The sequence below is a fragment of the Papio anubis genome, chromosome 1 (assembly GCF_008728515.1).
Source record: "Papio anubis isolate 15944 chromosome 1, Panubis1.0, whole genome shotgun sequence".
Taxonomy (NCBI): Eukaryota; Metazoa; Chordata; class Mammalia; order Primates; family Cercopithecidae; genus Papio; species Papio anubis.
Genome location: NC_044976.1, coordinates 65,268,301 through 65,285,521, shown reverse-complemented (window position 1 = coordinate 65,285,521; position 17,221 = coordinate 65,268,301). Strand labels below are relative to the sequence as shown.

Genomic DNA, 17,221 nt, shown 5'->3' with positions numbered 1-17,221 from the left:
GATGTAACTGAATGCTCAATACTGGGTAATTTATAAAGCAAAGAAATGTATTTCTGACATTTCTCAAGGCTGAGAAGTCCAGGGTCAAGTGGACACATCTGGTGAGGATCTCCTTGCTAGTGGAGGACTCTCTGCAGGGTCCTGGGGTAGAGCAGGATATTACATGGTGAGGAGTGCTCACAAGAGATGGAGAAACTGGCTTTTATAACAGACCCCTCTCATGATAACTAATCCACTCCCTTGGTAACCTACTGACCCATTCATCCATGAATGGATTAATCCCTTGATCCAGTCACCTCCCAAAAGTCCCACCTCTCAATACTATTGCATTAAGGACCAAGTTTCCAGCATAACTTAGAGACACATTTAAACCATAACTTTCTGCCTTTGGCCCCCAAATTCACATCCTTCTCACATGTAAAACACATTCATTCCATCCCAATAGCCCCAATGCCTTAAATCATTCCAACATCAACTCAAAAGCCCAGAGTCTTACCTGTGAGCCTGTGAAATCAAAACAAGCTACTTACTTCCAAGATACAATGGTTGAACAGACATGGGGTATACATTCCCATTCTGAGAGGGAGAATAGGCCAGAAGTCATAGGTCCCAAAAAAGTCTGAACTCAGCAGAGCAAACATTAAACCTTAAAGCTGGAGAATAATATCTTTTGACTCCATGTACTGCCTTCTGGACACACTGGTGCAGGGATTGGGCCCCCAAGGCCTTGGGCATCCCTGACTCTATGACTTTGCTGGGGTCAGTCTACACTACAGCTTTCCCAGGCTGGCTTTGCAGGCTGATAGCTCTGCAGTTCTGGGGTCCTGTGGCAATCCTGCTCCCATGTCTCCACTAGGCATTACCCTTTAGGGGACTTCTACAGTAGTTTTGCCCCTGTGATAATCTCTGCATAGACTCCCAGGCCATCTGATACATCCATTGGAATTAAGATGGATCTTAATTCCTCCACAGCTTTTGCTTTCTGTAAGCCTGCAGAATTAATGCCATGTGGATGCTGCCAAGGCTTATGATTCACATCTTCTGGAGTAGTGGGTATAGCCCCAATGGGGGTCACTTGTGCCACAGCTGGGGTGGCTGACTCCTTGCCAAAATTTGGGGACCCAAGGTAGTCCTGGGTAGTGAGCTCTTGAAGGGCACTCAGGGTCTGTCCCCTGAAACCATTCTGCCCTCCTAGATCTCTGGGCCTGTGTTGGGATGAGCCACCTAGAAAATCGTTGAAACACTTTTGGAGTCTTCTTCCACTGTCTTAATGATTCCTTCCATCTGTACTAAACTCCTTTGCAAATGGTCTCTGGGCCACACCCTTGGTTCATTCTTTACATCCAGGCTAAGACTTTTCCAAATCTTTCTGCTTTGCTTCCCTTTTGATTATAAATTTTTTTTTTTTTTTAAATCTCATCCCTTTGTTCTCAAATCTCACTGTAAGTAAGCAAAAGCAACCATGCAGCATCTTGAACACTTTGCTTAGATATTAATATTTCTTTTACCGGGTATCCTAGTTTGTCATGCTTAAATTTTGGCTTCCATAAATTCTGCCAAGTTCTTTACTACTTTATAACAAAGACAGCGTTTATTCTAGTTTCTAATAAGAATTTCTCATTTCTGTCTGAGACCCCATCAGAAGTCTTTACTGTTCCTAATTCTACCAGTATTCTGTTCACAACCACTGAAGCAATTAAAAAGATTCAGACTTTCTTTAGTCTGCTCTTCTGAGCCCTCACCAGAATCACCCTTAATGCTGTTTATGGCAATGCAGCCTTTTTCTAGACTGCTTCTCCAAGTTCTTCTAGCCTCTATCCATTACTCAGTTCCAAAGCCACTTCTACATTTTCAGGTGTTTGTTATTAGTCCCACTTCTTGGTATTAATTTTTTTAGTTTGTTTTCTGTTTCTGTAAATGAATACCTGATACTGGGTACTTTATAAACAAAAGAATATTGTTTCTTATAGTTCTGGAGGCTAGGATGTCCAGGGTCAAGGAACCACATCTGGTTAGGGCCTTGTTGCTAGTGGGGACTCTGCAGAGAGCTAAGGTGGTGCAGGGTATCGCGTGGTGAGGGGAGTTTATGAGAGAGGGAAACTGGCCTTCGTAACAGACTTCTTTTGTGATAACTAAACCACTCCCTTGATAACCCATTTATCCATTAATCCATGAATGGATTAATCCATTTGTGAGGACAACCTTTCATTACACAGTCACCTCCCAAAGTCGAAGCTCTCAACACTGCTGCATTGGGACCACATTTCCAACACATGAACTTTTGGTGCACACACTTAAACCATAGCAGGGATCATAATGGACACAGAGTATTTTCTTGAAGTGTAAAAAGTTTCCAAAATTAATTTTAGTGCACATATATGTGAATATATTTAAAACTATTGAATTGTACATATTAAAAGCAATTTAAAAAGCAAATTAATGCATATTATGTTATCATATTCCAATTTTGAATTTTGAAAATTTAAGTAAAATATAAAAAACCTTTTAAAAAATTACACTTTAGCAAAGCAGACAAACAAAAATTGAAAACTGGAAACTATTAAAGAAATTTATGTGAGTGATTTAAAAACCTTCCTTCAAAGATAATTCCAGGCCGGGCGCGGTGACTCACACCTGTAATCCCAGCACTTTGGGAGGCCGAGATGGGTGGATCACGAGGTCAGGAGATCGAGACCATCCTGGCTAACACTGTCTCTACTAAAATACAAAAAAAATAAATAAATTAGCCGGGCGTGGTGGCAGGCGCCTGTAGTCCCAGCTACTCGGAAGGCTGAGGCAGAAGAATGGCGTGAACCCGGGAGGCGGAGCTTGCAATGAGCTGAGATTGTGCCACTGCACTCCAACCTGGGCGACAGAGCGAGACTCCGTCTCAAAAAAAAAAAAAAAAAAGATAATTCCAGATTCAGATGACTTCAATTGTGGTATGTGTCAAACACACATAGATGAAAACAGAACACTGAAAGTGGGTATATTCCAGAACTCATTTTATGAGGCTAGCATTACCTTGATATTAAAACCTGAATACAGTATGAGAAACAAATATTATATTCCAATTTCACTTGCAAGCATAGAGAAATCCTCAATAAAATATTATTCAATAAAGTTCAGTAACCACAACAACAAAAAAATGCCTAATACATCATAAGGAAGCTTGGTCTGTGTCAAGAAATCAAGATTGGTTTAACATTTAAAAACCCTTAGTGTAATTTACCACATTAACAGCTTAATGTGGTAAAAAAGCATGTGATCATTTCAATATAGACAAAGTATCTGATAACATTTAATATTCATGATTTTAAAAATTCTTACGAAACTGAGAATCACAAGGAACTTTAAAAATCTTATTTAGGCTACCTATAAAATCCTACAGTAGTGATCATATCAAATGGTGAAGCATTTCAAAAAAGAGCCCCCTTTAATCCAACATTCTTGGAAGTCAGTTCAAATTGGTGACAAAATGAAATGGGATGTATAAGAATTGGAAAGGAAGAAAGAAAACATTGAATATTTGTAGATTGAATATTTACTAGCAACAAATAGTTCAACAATTAGATTTTTTTTATTTGAAAAAAAATTTTTTAGAGATGAGTCTTGCTCTGATCGTGCAGACTGAAAGTGTGGTGGCACAATCATAGCTCACTATATCCTCAAATTCCTGGGCTTGAGCAATCCTCTTGCCTTAACCTCCCATGTAGCATGGGCTACAGGTGTGTGCCACCATTCCCAGCTAATTTTCTCAAATTTTTGGTAAAGACGAGATTCTGCTGTGTTGTCCAGGCTGGTCTCGAACTCGTAGCCTCAAGTAGTCCTTCTGCCTTGACCTCCCAGAGCGCTGGGATTACAGGGATTGAGCCATTGTGCCCATCCAGAAATTAGACATTTTAAAATGATACAATTTATAATAGCACTAAGATTTATCAAGCACTTGTGGAAAAATATAACAAAAGATGCATATACCAATATTTCTAAACCATAGAAGTTTATTGGAAGACATTAAAGAGGACCAAAACAAAAGGAGATATAGACATGTGTGCATAGAAAACAATATTTTAAGATCAATTATCCTAAATTTTGATTTATAGATTCTTTGCAATTTTAATCAAAATCTCAAGTTTTAAAGTTTTTTTTTTTCCAGAAACTTTTCAAGATAATTCTAAAATTTATATGGAAATGCTAGAGGCTAAAAATAGCCAAGATACTTGCATAAAAACTCAGTGGAAGCACTTGCTTTCCTAGATACCAGGCTTAATAAAACACATAATATTAGCAAATTAGAGAGCCTTCGCATGACCTGAATACATATAAACACTTATTTTATAATAAATGTGAACTGCAGAGTAATGGGGAAAGGACAGGATTTTCAAAAACTCTTGTTGAGACAATTGGGTGTTCTTATGAAACAAAAATATATTGGCTTTCTTTCTTATCCTATATATAAAATTAATTGTGGGTATATTATATACTTAAATATGAAAAGCAACATATAGGACTTCAGGGCTGGATATGTTTTTTTAAAGGAGACGTCTAAAGCACAACCCATAATGGAAAACATGATACATTTGACTACGTTAAAAAAGCTCATATTCATCAAATATACCATAAAGAAAATGAAGCCACAGAGTGAAAGAAGACATTCGCAGCTCATACAACTGAAAGGACTCATCCGTTACCAATAATAAAAAAGTCTCAATACAATGTGTGCAAAGGACTTGAATAGGAAATTCTCCCCCTCCAAACGGAAATCAAAATGGGAATAAATATATAAAAGGAGTTCGACTGTATCAATATCACTGTTTTCTGCCTCCACATTTTGTCTCACTGGAAGGTTTTTTTGGGGCAGTAATATGCATAGAGCTGTCATCTCTTTTAACAATGTCGTCTTCTAGAGTACCCACTGAAGGACCTGATCGAGGCTGTTTTACAGTTAACTATTTTTTTTAATAAATGAAAGGAGTACACTCTAAAATAATAAAAAGTTTAGTAAGCACATAAACCAGAAGCATAATTTATTATTATCAAATATTTACTGTGCATAATTGTATTGCTATACTTTTATATGACTGGCAGTGCAGTAGGTTTGTTTATATGAGCATCACTTACAGATTCGTGAGTAATGTGTTGTGCTATGACATTATGATGACTGTGATGTCACTAGGTGATATAGGAACTTTTCAGTTCTGTTATAATGTTATGGTACCACTGTCATATATGTGATCCATTGTTGACTGAATCATTTTGTGGTGCAGAACTATAAACCAAAAGCATATAATAACTAGGGAAATGCCTATTAATGAAATGTTAAGTGAAAAATAGTGAGTTTTCTTTAAAATGTTTACATAACAATTTACATGCACCAAAATATTAACAATCTGGATGAATTATCTTTCCACCTTTCTGATTTTCCAAAAGTTAATATATATTAATTATATGTAGATAAAACACAAATAAAATTTTAAGAAAGTTTTTGCATAGTTAAGAAACTTTCTAAGCATGACATTTTAAAGCATCCAATTTTTCATGTTTATCCTATTGTAGGAACATTATGCTTATCTTTTTTCTACCATATTTGTTTCTATTTTCTAGCAGTTGTTGTTTAGAAGCCCTGTCTTTTTTAGTTACTTCATTTTAAATAACCATTTTTAACAGGTGTTTGACATAAATGGAACTGATGTTACTCCTCGACCTCTTTACCATCCAGATCCACTTACTGGTACAGCAAAGCCAAATAAACTCTTGACATCACAAGAAGGATCACTTGGACCAGAATTTATATCTTCCCATAGCCTTTATCAGAATACAATAAATCCTAGTATGTTAGGGCAGTTTACAAGGTAGAGTATACTATTATATAGTTCCTTTTTTCTATCATATATATTGCCTTTCCATTTAAATTGCACATATGTATCTTAGATATCAGTTGTCTCCAGTCTCCCAATCTTTCTCTCTCTCTTTCTTTCTTTCTTTTTCTTTCTTTTTCTTTCTTTCTTTCTTTCTTTCTTTCTCTCTCTCTCTCTTTCTTTCTCTTCCTTTTCTTTTCTTTCCCTTCCTTCCTTCCTTCTTCCTTTCCTTTCCTTCCTTTTCCTTTTCCTTTTCTTTCCTTTTTTTTTTTTTGACGAGTTTCACTCTTGTTACCCAAGCTGGAGTACAGTGGTGCCATCTGGGCTCACTGGAACCTCCACCTCCTGGGTTCAAGCTATTCTCCTGCCTCAGCCTCCTGAGTAGCTGGGATTACAGGTGTCCCCCCACCATGCCTGGCTAATTTTTTGTATTTTTAATAGAGACGGGGTGTCAGCATGTTAACCAGACCGGTCTTGAACTCCTGACCTCAGGTGATCCACCCGCCTAGGCCTCCCCAAATGCTGGGATTACAGGCATGAGCCACCGAAGTTTTAATTATCATCCTAATGTTCCATCTCTACATTCCTCTCATGTTTTAAATTAAATGCAGAGTTCTTAATGTCTTAAGAGTTCCCATATACTCACAACAAAACATTTGTGGAAAATACATGTATTTCACTCAAGACTTCCTGAGCAACCAAAAGATGAGATTAAAATCACATACAATTAATTTCAAATTCCCATTAGACATTTTTCTTCAGGTTTCTTCGGCTTCTTTTGAGCTGCATTTTATGGGAAGAGGTGGCTTCCCTTTTTTCCCCTCCTCTCCCATGCAAATCTCTGTTTTCCTAGAGTTTGATTTCTCTCTTATTTTATAATACACAGCAATTATATGCTTCTCTGGAGCTTGCCTCTGAATTTGCCTACAAAAATACAGCAGTACCTGGTAAAACAAAATATTCCAATAAACTTTACATCTTGTTTTGATGGGCAGTTGAGACTATAAATAGGAACAAAAAAGAAAGTATGTAATACCATGGAGTAGTGTTAAGTTCATATGTTTAAGGAAATTATTTTTGGCTTCCATTGATTTCCTTCTGAATACGTATATTTTAGTTAAACCTTGAGAAGGCCTTTATAAAATGAAATAAATCACATTTTTAAGATGACATTTGAGTAGTGAACAGAAACCAAGTGAAAAACGAAAGGAAGAGTATTCCAGGCTGAGGCTCTGAAGTTAGAGAGCTCCTAAGATTGAGGAACTAAAAAAAAAAAGTAAAGGAAGACTAATAATGAAGATGAATGTGCTGGGTAGGTAGACTGTATTTTGGATTTTTGTACTAAGTGTACTGATAATTCACTGAAGGACTTTAAGCATGTTTAACATGTCTTTCTTCTAAAATACATTTTTGCTGGGCGCGGTGGCTCACGCCTGTAATCACAGCACTTTGGGAGGCCAAGGTGGGCAGAGCACCTGAGGTCAGGAGTTCAAGACCAGACTGGCTAACATGGTGAAAACCTGTCTCTACCAAAAATACAAAAAAAATTAGCTGGACGTGGTGGCACAAGCCTGTAATCCCAGCTATTCAGGAGGCTGAGGCAGGAGGATCACTTGAACTTGGGAGGCAGAGGTTGCAGTGAGCAGAGATTGTGCTATTACACTATAGCCTGGGTGACAGAGCGAGACTCCATTTCAAAAAATAAATAAAGATATAAATAAATAAATTTTAAGTAACTTTTTATTTAAGAAATATTAGAAACCGACTCATTTTTGAAAAATTAATGTATCTATTTTACTTACATGATCCTAGTATATTTGATTTCTCCATCTGATAATGTGTTCTAATTTGTATACTTAGTTTCCCATAAGGACATCTAAATAAATGAGTAATTTTGTTATTCATTATTAAAGGTCAGTTTTAGGAAGCAGTACAGTTTCTAAGTCAAGTGTATCAACAAGTGAATCAATAGCAGAAGACCTGGAAGAACCATCCTATAAACGAGAAAGATTGACTAGTTTCACAGGTAATGAAAATATGCTTGTTTATTTCAGTAACAGTCCATTATTTAGTCAGTATGCTTATTATTGGTTGGATACTTGAGAGAAAAGAAATATGATAATGATTTCCAAATGCTGGCTTGTGAAGTCGCATCAAGAGAATTACCAGGGGAATATCTGTTTTTTTAAGTTCCCTGGGTGACTTTTTTGAATCATCATCCTGAGGAACCACTGGTGCTTTGTGTTAGAGCTCAGCTTCTCCTTCCTCCTCCTCCTCCTCTTCTTCTTCTTCTTCTTCTTCCTCTTCCTCTTCCTCTTTTCCTCTTCTTCTTCTTCTTTTCCTCTTCCTCTCTTCTTCCTCACTTCTTCTTCCTCCTCTTCCTCTTCCTCTTCTTTCTCTTATTCCTCCTCCTCTTCCTCCTCTCCCTCTTCCTCTCTCTTCTCCTCCTCTCCCTCCTTCTCTTCTTCTTCTTCCTCCTCTTCCTCCTCTGCTTCCTTCTCCTCTTCCTCTTCTTCTTTTTCTTCTTTCCCTTTTTTTTTTTTTTTTGAGACAGAGTCTTGTTCTGTCACCCAGGCTGGCGTGCAGTGGCACAATCTCAGCTCACTGCAACCTCTGCCTCCTGGGTTCAAGCAATTCTCCTGTCTGAGCCTCCCAAGTAGCTGGGATTGCAGGTGTCTGCCACCATGCTCAGCTAATTTTTTTGTATTTTTAATAAATACGGGGTTTCATCATGTTGGCCAGGCTGGTTTCAAACTTCTGACCTCGAATGATTTGCCAGCCTCGGCTTCCCAAAGTGCTGGGATTGCAGGTGTGAGTCACTGTGCCTGGCCTCTTCTTTCTTCTTCTTCTCAGGGTCTCACTCTGTCACCCAGACTGGAGCGCAATCTTGGCTCACTGCAACCTCTGCTTCTCAGGCTCTAGTGATCCTCCACCTCAGCCTCCCAAGTACCTGGGAATACAGGCATGCACCACCGTGCCTGGCTAATTTTTTGTAATTATTGTAGAGACAGGTTTTCGCTATGTTAACCAGGCTGGTCTCGAACTCCTGGGCTCAAGTGATCTGCCTGCCTCGGCCTGCCAAAGTACTGGGATTATCAGTGTGAGCCACCAAGCTCAACTTCTAATCGGAGACAAATAATTCTGATACATTTGTGATCAGTTCCATAATGACATATGTGGAATGTCATGGGAACACTTAGAAAGAAGTGATTAAATCCTTTGAGGTAAAATAAAAAAGGCTTCACAGAGAACATTATTGACTTTTGAATTAGGTTTTTAAAGATTATTAGTTACTTGTCCAGAGAAGTAGGGGAAGTCCAATCCAGGCAGAGGGTAAAACATGAGGTAATGGAAAGGATTATGAAAATGAAGATACAAGAATGAGGAAATAATAATGGATGATCAAAAGTGCTGGGAGAAATGGTTACATACTTGAGAGGTACTTGCTTTGCAGTGCAATAAGGATTTTTTTCCTTTAAAATGATAATGAGGGACTGGTGAAGATATAAGGCTGGAAAAATGGTGCTTTATGGACTTTTCTTTTTGATGTTGGGAGATGTAACAGGAATGACTGACAACAAGTAACAGAATACCCAACTAAAAAGAACTTGAACAAATATTTACTTTTCTCACATTAAAAGAAGAGATAGCTTTTGGCTTTGATTTTTTTGGCTTAATTTTGTCAGAATTTGGATTGGCCGTTCTGCTATTCTCTTTCCTAAAGCCTTTCTTCTTTTCTTATGGTCTCAAAATATCTTCTCCAGCTCGCTCTGGGCATATTATCCACATTAAAGACAGAAAGGAGAAGGGAAGTAGCATCATCATATCTATCTCATTTTTCAGGAAGATAAAACATTTCTCGGAAGCCTTTCCCCTTCCTTTATATTTCTGCTTTCATCTTATTGGCCAGAAGTGTCACATGATCAGCCTTAGCGTTAAGAGAAGCTGGAAAATCAAGTATTTAGCTTCCTATTAATTATATTAATAGCTATTTAGCTTTCTATTAATTATATTATTTCTATTAAAAGAAAGAGACAAGGGAAGAGAGAAAGGGTTTGGAAAAAAAACCTAACCAATCAGCAATATCTGCTGCAGGAGAGACCCTCATTCTCTCAGTTGGAGGCCAGGAAAACTGGATTATTGTCATTACCTCCCCCAGCTTTCTCTATAGATATTCTTGCCACCTTCCAATCTATTTTTCCAAATTATATTCAGAATGTTTTTTTTTAGAAACACAACTAATTGCATCCTCTTTTGCTTAGAAACTAACTCTTCAAAAGATTTGCATTGCTCTTAGCATAAAGACTAAATCTTTATGAAACAATTTCTCTTGAAGCCTTTTTTGCTTGTCTACATCAAAAACAAACAAAAACAAGTAACACAAATTTACCTCCAGAAGACCTGAAAAACAATGTACATATTTATATCATCTTGGTCAATTGCTGGTGAATTTTTTTCTTTTTCTTTTTTATTTTAGACAGAGTCTTGCTCTGTCACCCAGGCTGGAGTTCAGTGGCGTGATCTCGACTCACTGCAACCTCTGCCTCCTGGGTTCAAGTGACTCTTCTGCCTCAGCCTCCCGAATAGCTGGGAATACAGGCACTTACCACCACTTCTGGCTAATTTTTGTATTTTTAGTAGAGACGGGGTTTCACCATATTGCACAGGCTGGTCTTGAACTCCTGGCCTGGTGATCTGCCTGCCTCAGCTTCCCAAAGTGCTGGGATTACAGGCGTGAGCCACCATGCCCGGCCGTCGCTGGTGAATTGTAACTATGAAGTCAGCCTCTAAAATGAGTGACACCTAAACAATTCGACTTCTACCCCCTGGCTTCTTTTTTAGACTAGAACAGTGTTTCCTCACTCTAGAATGCATATTAAAGTCATCTGGTATGCCTTTAAAAAATTCCCATAGTTGTGTCTCAATTCAGGTCAATCGAATTGCAATATCTGGGACTAGGGTTTAGGCCTAAGCAGTAAGTATGCTGATAAATGTTTTACTAACTACACAGGTGGCAAGGAAATCCTTATTTGCTGCATTTGCCAATTTCCATGTTATAAATCCTCTCATCACAGCAGATTTCAAGCTCCCAACATAAATTTTCTGAATGGGAAGTTAGATACTTAGTAGCACACCACCATACAGATACAATAGATATTTTAAATAACTGCAAGAGATTAGGTAATAGTAAATTTTTGTTGTTGTTTTTTTTTGTTTTTTGAGACAAAGTCTCCCTGTCACCCAGCCTGGAGTGCAGTGGTGCGATCTCGGCTCACTACAACCTCTGTTTCCTGGGTTCAGGCCATTCTCCTGCCTCAGACTCCCAAGTAGCTGGGATTACAGGCGCCTGCCACCACACCCAGCTAATTTTTGAATTTTTAGTAGAGACAGGATTTCACGTTTTTGCTAGGCTGGTCTCGAGTGATCTGCCTGCGTTGGCCTCCCAAAGTGCTGGGATTGCAAAGTGTGAGCCACTACTTCCGGAAGGCAGTAGTAAAATTTAATAGCATAATTAGGAAGTGATGATCCTTGAGTAATTATTATCTTTGTTTTTAATATGATTTATTTAATAATAAATTTATATAATGTAATTTTGAGTAATGTCTATGTTTAACAACTGACTCACAAAATTCCTGAAATTAGCCTGTTCTAATATACTTCTAGATAAAAATATATTTAAAATATGTTCGTAACTTCCCCCCTCCCAGACCTACTGAATAAAAAATTCTGGGTGTGGACTTCCAGTTTCTGTTCTTGTATGTAGAGAGTTTAGAAGTCATTACTCCCATCTTATAACAAGAAAAAGTTAGACAAATTGGAAATTAACAGCTTTTCTTGGACTCATCAGAGAACTGTGGTGACAAGGGCAAACTGCCACCTTGAGATCTAGAGACACAGACAATCCAGAGAAATACAGTTCCCAAGAGTTACTTACCATAAGCTGGAGGAACACATGAATGATTATTTTCATGAATTGCTGGAGGCTGAGTATTTTGCTGGTATAAGAGTGAAAAATTCATGGGGGACCAAAGTCATGGGAAAGAGAGGGCCCACACTTACATGGGCTTTCATTCTAGGAATCCAGTGGATTCTTTCAGTGAGGATCTGAGCTAAGGATCTGAGCTGAAGATAAGCTAGTGGCCCTGGTAGGGGAGGGAAAGAATATCCACATTAAAACACTCCTAGCCTCTTTTTTCTAACAAAGACTTAATCTGGGGATGGGGAGTGGGGGAAATTTGCCAGAGGGTAATTTTGAAACTATAGCCCAGTTAGGGTAAGGGAATTCTACTCTAGCACCAGCCTTTATTTCTTAACTAAGGAGGAAAAATAACAGTGCTGAAGGAATTTGATTGGGAATGTTGCAGCCAGGGAAAGGAGTAGGGGCAGGGATAAGACGACTATACCCTTGAAGTAGGAATAGATATACTTGTGAACACCATGTCTCCAAGACACAGGTTAACTAAAAGTGTGAGAGTCAATCAGATTGCGGACTATTTCCCTTCTCCCCACTTACCACCAGTGAACCTCCAGAGTGACAATACTGGATTACAGATGAAAGAATTGCAAGACATAGGCTTTCTCTAAAGCAATACAGAGAAGCCTGAAAGCCAGGAAGGGAAACAAAAACAAGAAAGGTTTTGATACCTGTAGCTACAACAACATTAAGCACAACCAAACTGCTACCCTGAATACCATCAATTCTTCTGCTGAAGGCCTTATTACCTCAGCACCTGTTACAGGATACAGCATGTCTGACTTTTAACAAAAAGTCATTAGGAGTGCTAAAGGGCAAGAAAAAAATATTTTGAAGAGATCAAGCAAGCATCAAACCCAGACTGTTATGATAAAAATGTAAAAATTATTGGACAGGGCATTTTAAATAATTATGATTAATATGTTAAGAGATCTGATGGAAAAAGTATGCAATGTGCAAGGTATGTAATGTCAGCAGAGAGTTGAAAATTATATGAAAGACTCAAAATGACATGCTAGATATCAAAAACACAGCAACATGAATGAAGAATATCTTTGATAGCCCCATTGACTTCACAGGGTTAAGGAAAGAATCAGTTAATTTGAAGATTGGTCAATAAAAACTTCTCAAACTAAAATACAAAGAGAAAAAAGAATGAAAATAGAACAGCCATCCAAGAACTCTGGGATAATATCAAAAGGTGTAACATATGCACAATTGGAATACCAGAAGAAGAGAGAATGGGATAGAAGAAATGCTTGTAGTAATACTTGTTGAGAACATTCCAAAATTAATGTCAGACACTAAACCACAGATACAAAAAGAATACCAATCAAGATAAATATCAAAGCAAAACAAAAACACAAAACCTAGGAATATTATATTCAAATTACAGACAACAAAAGACAAAGAGAACATCTTGAAGGAAGCCAGTAGGAAAAAACATCTTACCTGTAGCAGAACAAGGATATATTTTTTATTGTTTTCTTTTTTTCTCTTTTATTTTGTACAGACAGGTTTTTGCTATATTGCCCAGGCTGGTCTTGAACTCCTGGGCTCAAGCGATTCTCCTGCCTCAAGCCTCCCTAAGTGCTGGGATTATTATAGGCATGAGTCATCACACCTGGCTAGAAGAACAAGGATATAAATTACAATTGACTTCTCATCAGAAACCAAATAAACAAGAAAAGAGCGGAACAAAAATCTTTAAAGTGTTGATATTAAAAACTGGCATTCTATAATTCTATATCCAGAAAAATTATTCTTCAAGGGTAAAGGAGAAATGAAGATTTTCCCAGATAAACAAAATTCTGAGGTAATTTATTGCCAGCAGACCAGCTCTGAAAGAAATGTGGAAAGAACTTCAGGCAAAAGAAAAATGACATGGGTCAGAAACTTGGATCTACATAAAGAAAGGATAGATGGCATTCTGTAGACCACATCTTGGGCCATAAAGCATACTTCAACAAACCCAAAAGAATAGAAATTATACAAGGTATGTGCTCAGTTGACAATAGCAATAAGCTAGAAATCATAACAGCAAGATAGCTGGACATTTTCCAAACATTTGTAAATTAAACTACAAAAATCTAAATAACTCATGGGCCAAATAAGTCTCAAGAGAAATTTAAAAACAAATAATTTGAACTCAATGAAAATGAAAATACAACTTATCACAATTTGGGGATGCAGAAAAAGCAATTTTTAGAGGGAAATTTATAACACCAAATGCATATGTTAGAAAAGAAGAGAGATATACAATTAATAACTTAGGTTTCCACTGTCTCTTGAGACAACTGGCTGTTCTCTGCTATCAGGCAGAGCTGCTGACAGGGTACTTTGATGGCTTCTGGTCAATCTGGTCACAGGTTGTATTCCTTGGCTAGGCAATTACGCTATTTGGTATCTGCAGTTGGGCAGGGTTGCAGTTGGGGTCTGAAGGGGGAACATTTCCAAACTAATTTTACAAGGCCAATATCACCCTGATACCAAAGCCAGACAAAGACATTACAAGAAAAAAATCATGGGCCAATATCCTTGATGAACATGGATACAAAAATCCTCAACAGAATATTAGCAAACTGAATTCCAAAACACATTGGAAAAACTCATCCACCATGATCAAGTGGGATTTGTCCCTGAGATGCAAGCATGGTTCAACATATGCAAATTAATGAATATGATACATCACAATAGAATGAAGGACAAAAACTGTGTGATCATCTCATCAGATACAGAAAAAGAAGGGAGCTCTCATACACTGTTGATGGAAATATAAATTAGTATAGCCATTATGGAAAACTGTAGGTAACTTCCTCATACTAAAAATAGAATTACCATAAGATCCAGCAATCCTGCTTCTGGGTATTTACCCAAAAGATTTGAAATCAATTTCTCTGACTGCATCCCATGTTCGTTGCAGCACTATTCACAGTAGCCAAGTTATGGAATCAACCTATGTTCATTATCAGATGAATGAATAAAGGAAATGTGGTATATACACACAGGGGAAAACTATTCAGCCTTAAAAAGAAGGCAATTCTGTCATTTGTGACAACATGGATGTAATGAATTAAAGAACATTATGCCAAGGGAAATAAACCAGACACAGAAAGACAAATACTACATGTTCTCATTTATATGTGGAATCTAAGACAATTGATCTCATAGAGGTGGAATGTAGAATGGTAGTTACAGAGGCTAGAGATTTGGGAGATTGGGGAGATGATGATCAAAGGGTGAAAAATCTTAGAAGTATGTTTTTTTTTTAAAAAGTCTATTGCATAATGTGGTAAATATAGTTAATAATAGAATAATAGAATAGTCTATTTTTGCAAAATTGCAAAGAGAAATTTCAAACGTTTCTACCACAAAAATGTTGAGTATTTGAGGTGATGGATATGTTAACTAGCTTGATTTAATTATTCTACTTTTAAACCATCACTTCATAACCCATAAATGTACACAATTATAAATTGTCACTTTACAATTTAAAAATTGTATATTCCTGTAAAATACAATATATTTAAAAATATCTTCCTTAAAAAGATATTTAAAAAATTATGTCACAGGCAAAACGAAACTAGGTTTACTTTTTAAAAAAGGAATAAAGTTTATGCAGATTGGGCCAAGTGTGGTGACTCACACCTGTAATCCCAGCACTTTGGGAAGCCAAGATGGGCAGATCACCTGAGGTCAGGAGTTCAAGACCAGCTGGGCCAACATGGTGAAACCCCGTATATACTAAGAAAACAAAAATTAGCTGGGTGTGGTGGTGCACACCTGTAATCCCAGCTACTTGGGAAGCTGAAGCAGGAGAATCACTTGAACCTGGGAGGTGGAGGTTGCAGTGAACCCAGATCGCACCAGTGAACTCCAGCCTGTTGACAAGAGCGAAACTCTGTCTCAAAAAAAAGTTTATACAGATTGGAAGGCAAGAAATAAAACTGTCTATACTTACAGATGACATCATTGTCTATATAGAAAATTCCTAAGAATCTACAAAAAAAAAAAAAAAAAAAAAAAACAAATAAGAAAACTTCCTGGCACCAATAGGCATGTATCCTGCAACATTGCAGGATACAAGGTTAATATATAAAGGCAAACTGCCTTTCTGTTTGCCATCAACGAACTACTAAACTTTGAAATTAAACTACAACAACAAAAAACATTTACAGTAGCATCAGAAAATAAGAAGTATAAATCTAACAAAATATTTACAGAATCTATACACAGAAAGCTTCAAAACAGGGATGATAAAAGTAAAAAAAATAAATAAATGAATTTCATATGCATGCATTGGAACACTCAGTATTGTAAAGATATCAGTTCTTTGTAATTCGATGTATAGATTCAATCCAATCTTAATCAAAATCCCAGCAATCATTTTGTTGATATCAGCTAATTAAGTCTATAATTTATATTGAAGAGCAGAGGATTTAACAGCCAGCTCAACTCTGGAAAAAAAAACCAGAGGACTCACATTACCTGATTTCAAGCATAATTATAGAGCTATCATAATCAAGTACACTGATAAATAAAATGGAATACAGAACTCAAAAATAGACCCACACTAATATAATTAACTGATTTTTTTACAAAAACACAAAGGCAATTCAATGAAGAAGGAATTTTCAATAAATGTTGATGGAACAATTGAACATCCACATACAAAAAAAAAAAAAAAAGTGAGAGAGAGAGCAGAGACACAGACCTTACATCTCACTCAAAAATTAACTCAAAATGGATCATGGGCCTAAATTTAAAATGCAAAAGTATGAAACTTTTTGAAAAACATCAGGAAAAAATCTGTGTGATCTTGGCTTTGGTAATGGAATTTTAGATACACCCAAAGCACAATCCATAAAAGTAGAAATTGGTAGAATTGGACTTTTAAAAAATTTTTGCTTTGTGAAAGACAATGTTAAGTGAATGATAAGACAAATCACAGGCTGGGAGAAAATTGTTTGCAAATCAAATAGATCATAAAGGACTTTTATCCAAAGTACATAAACAATTCATAAATTTCACAATTAAAAAACCCCAACTGTGTTACTCTGTTTTCAAGCTGCTGATAAAGACATACCCAAGACTGGGAAGAAAAAGAGGTTTAATGGACTTACATTCCACGTGGCTAGAGAGGACTCACAATCATGGTGGAAGGCAAGGATGAGCAAGTCACGTCTCACATGGATGGCAGCATGCAAACAAGAGAGAAGTTGTGCAGGGAAACTCCCATTTTTAAAACCATCAGATCTCTTGAGACTCATTCACTATCACAAGAACAGCACAGGAAAGACCTGCTACCATAAGTCAATCACCTCCCACTGGGTTCCTCTTATGACATGGAATTGTGGGAGTTACCCACCCCCTTAATTCAATCACCTCC

The 17,221-nt window shown here is 37.1% G+C and overlaps 1 protein-coding gene across 1 annotated transcript in view; it reads left to right on the top strand.

The window, feature by feature from the left end:
- WDR78 (WD repeat domain 78) overlaps positions 1–17,221 on the top strand; it is a 105,299-nt gene that overhangs the window by 24,660 nt on the left and 63,418 nt on the right. The window contains 2 exon segments of the mRNA XM_003892020.5: positions 5,668–5,852; positions 7,772–7,884. Coding sequence (XP_003892069.1) covers positions 5,668–5,852; positions 7,772–7,884 — 298 coding nt within the window.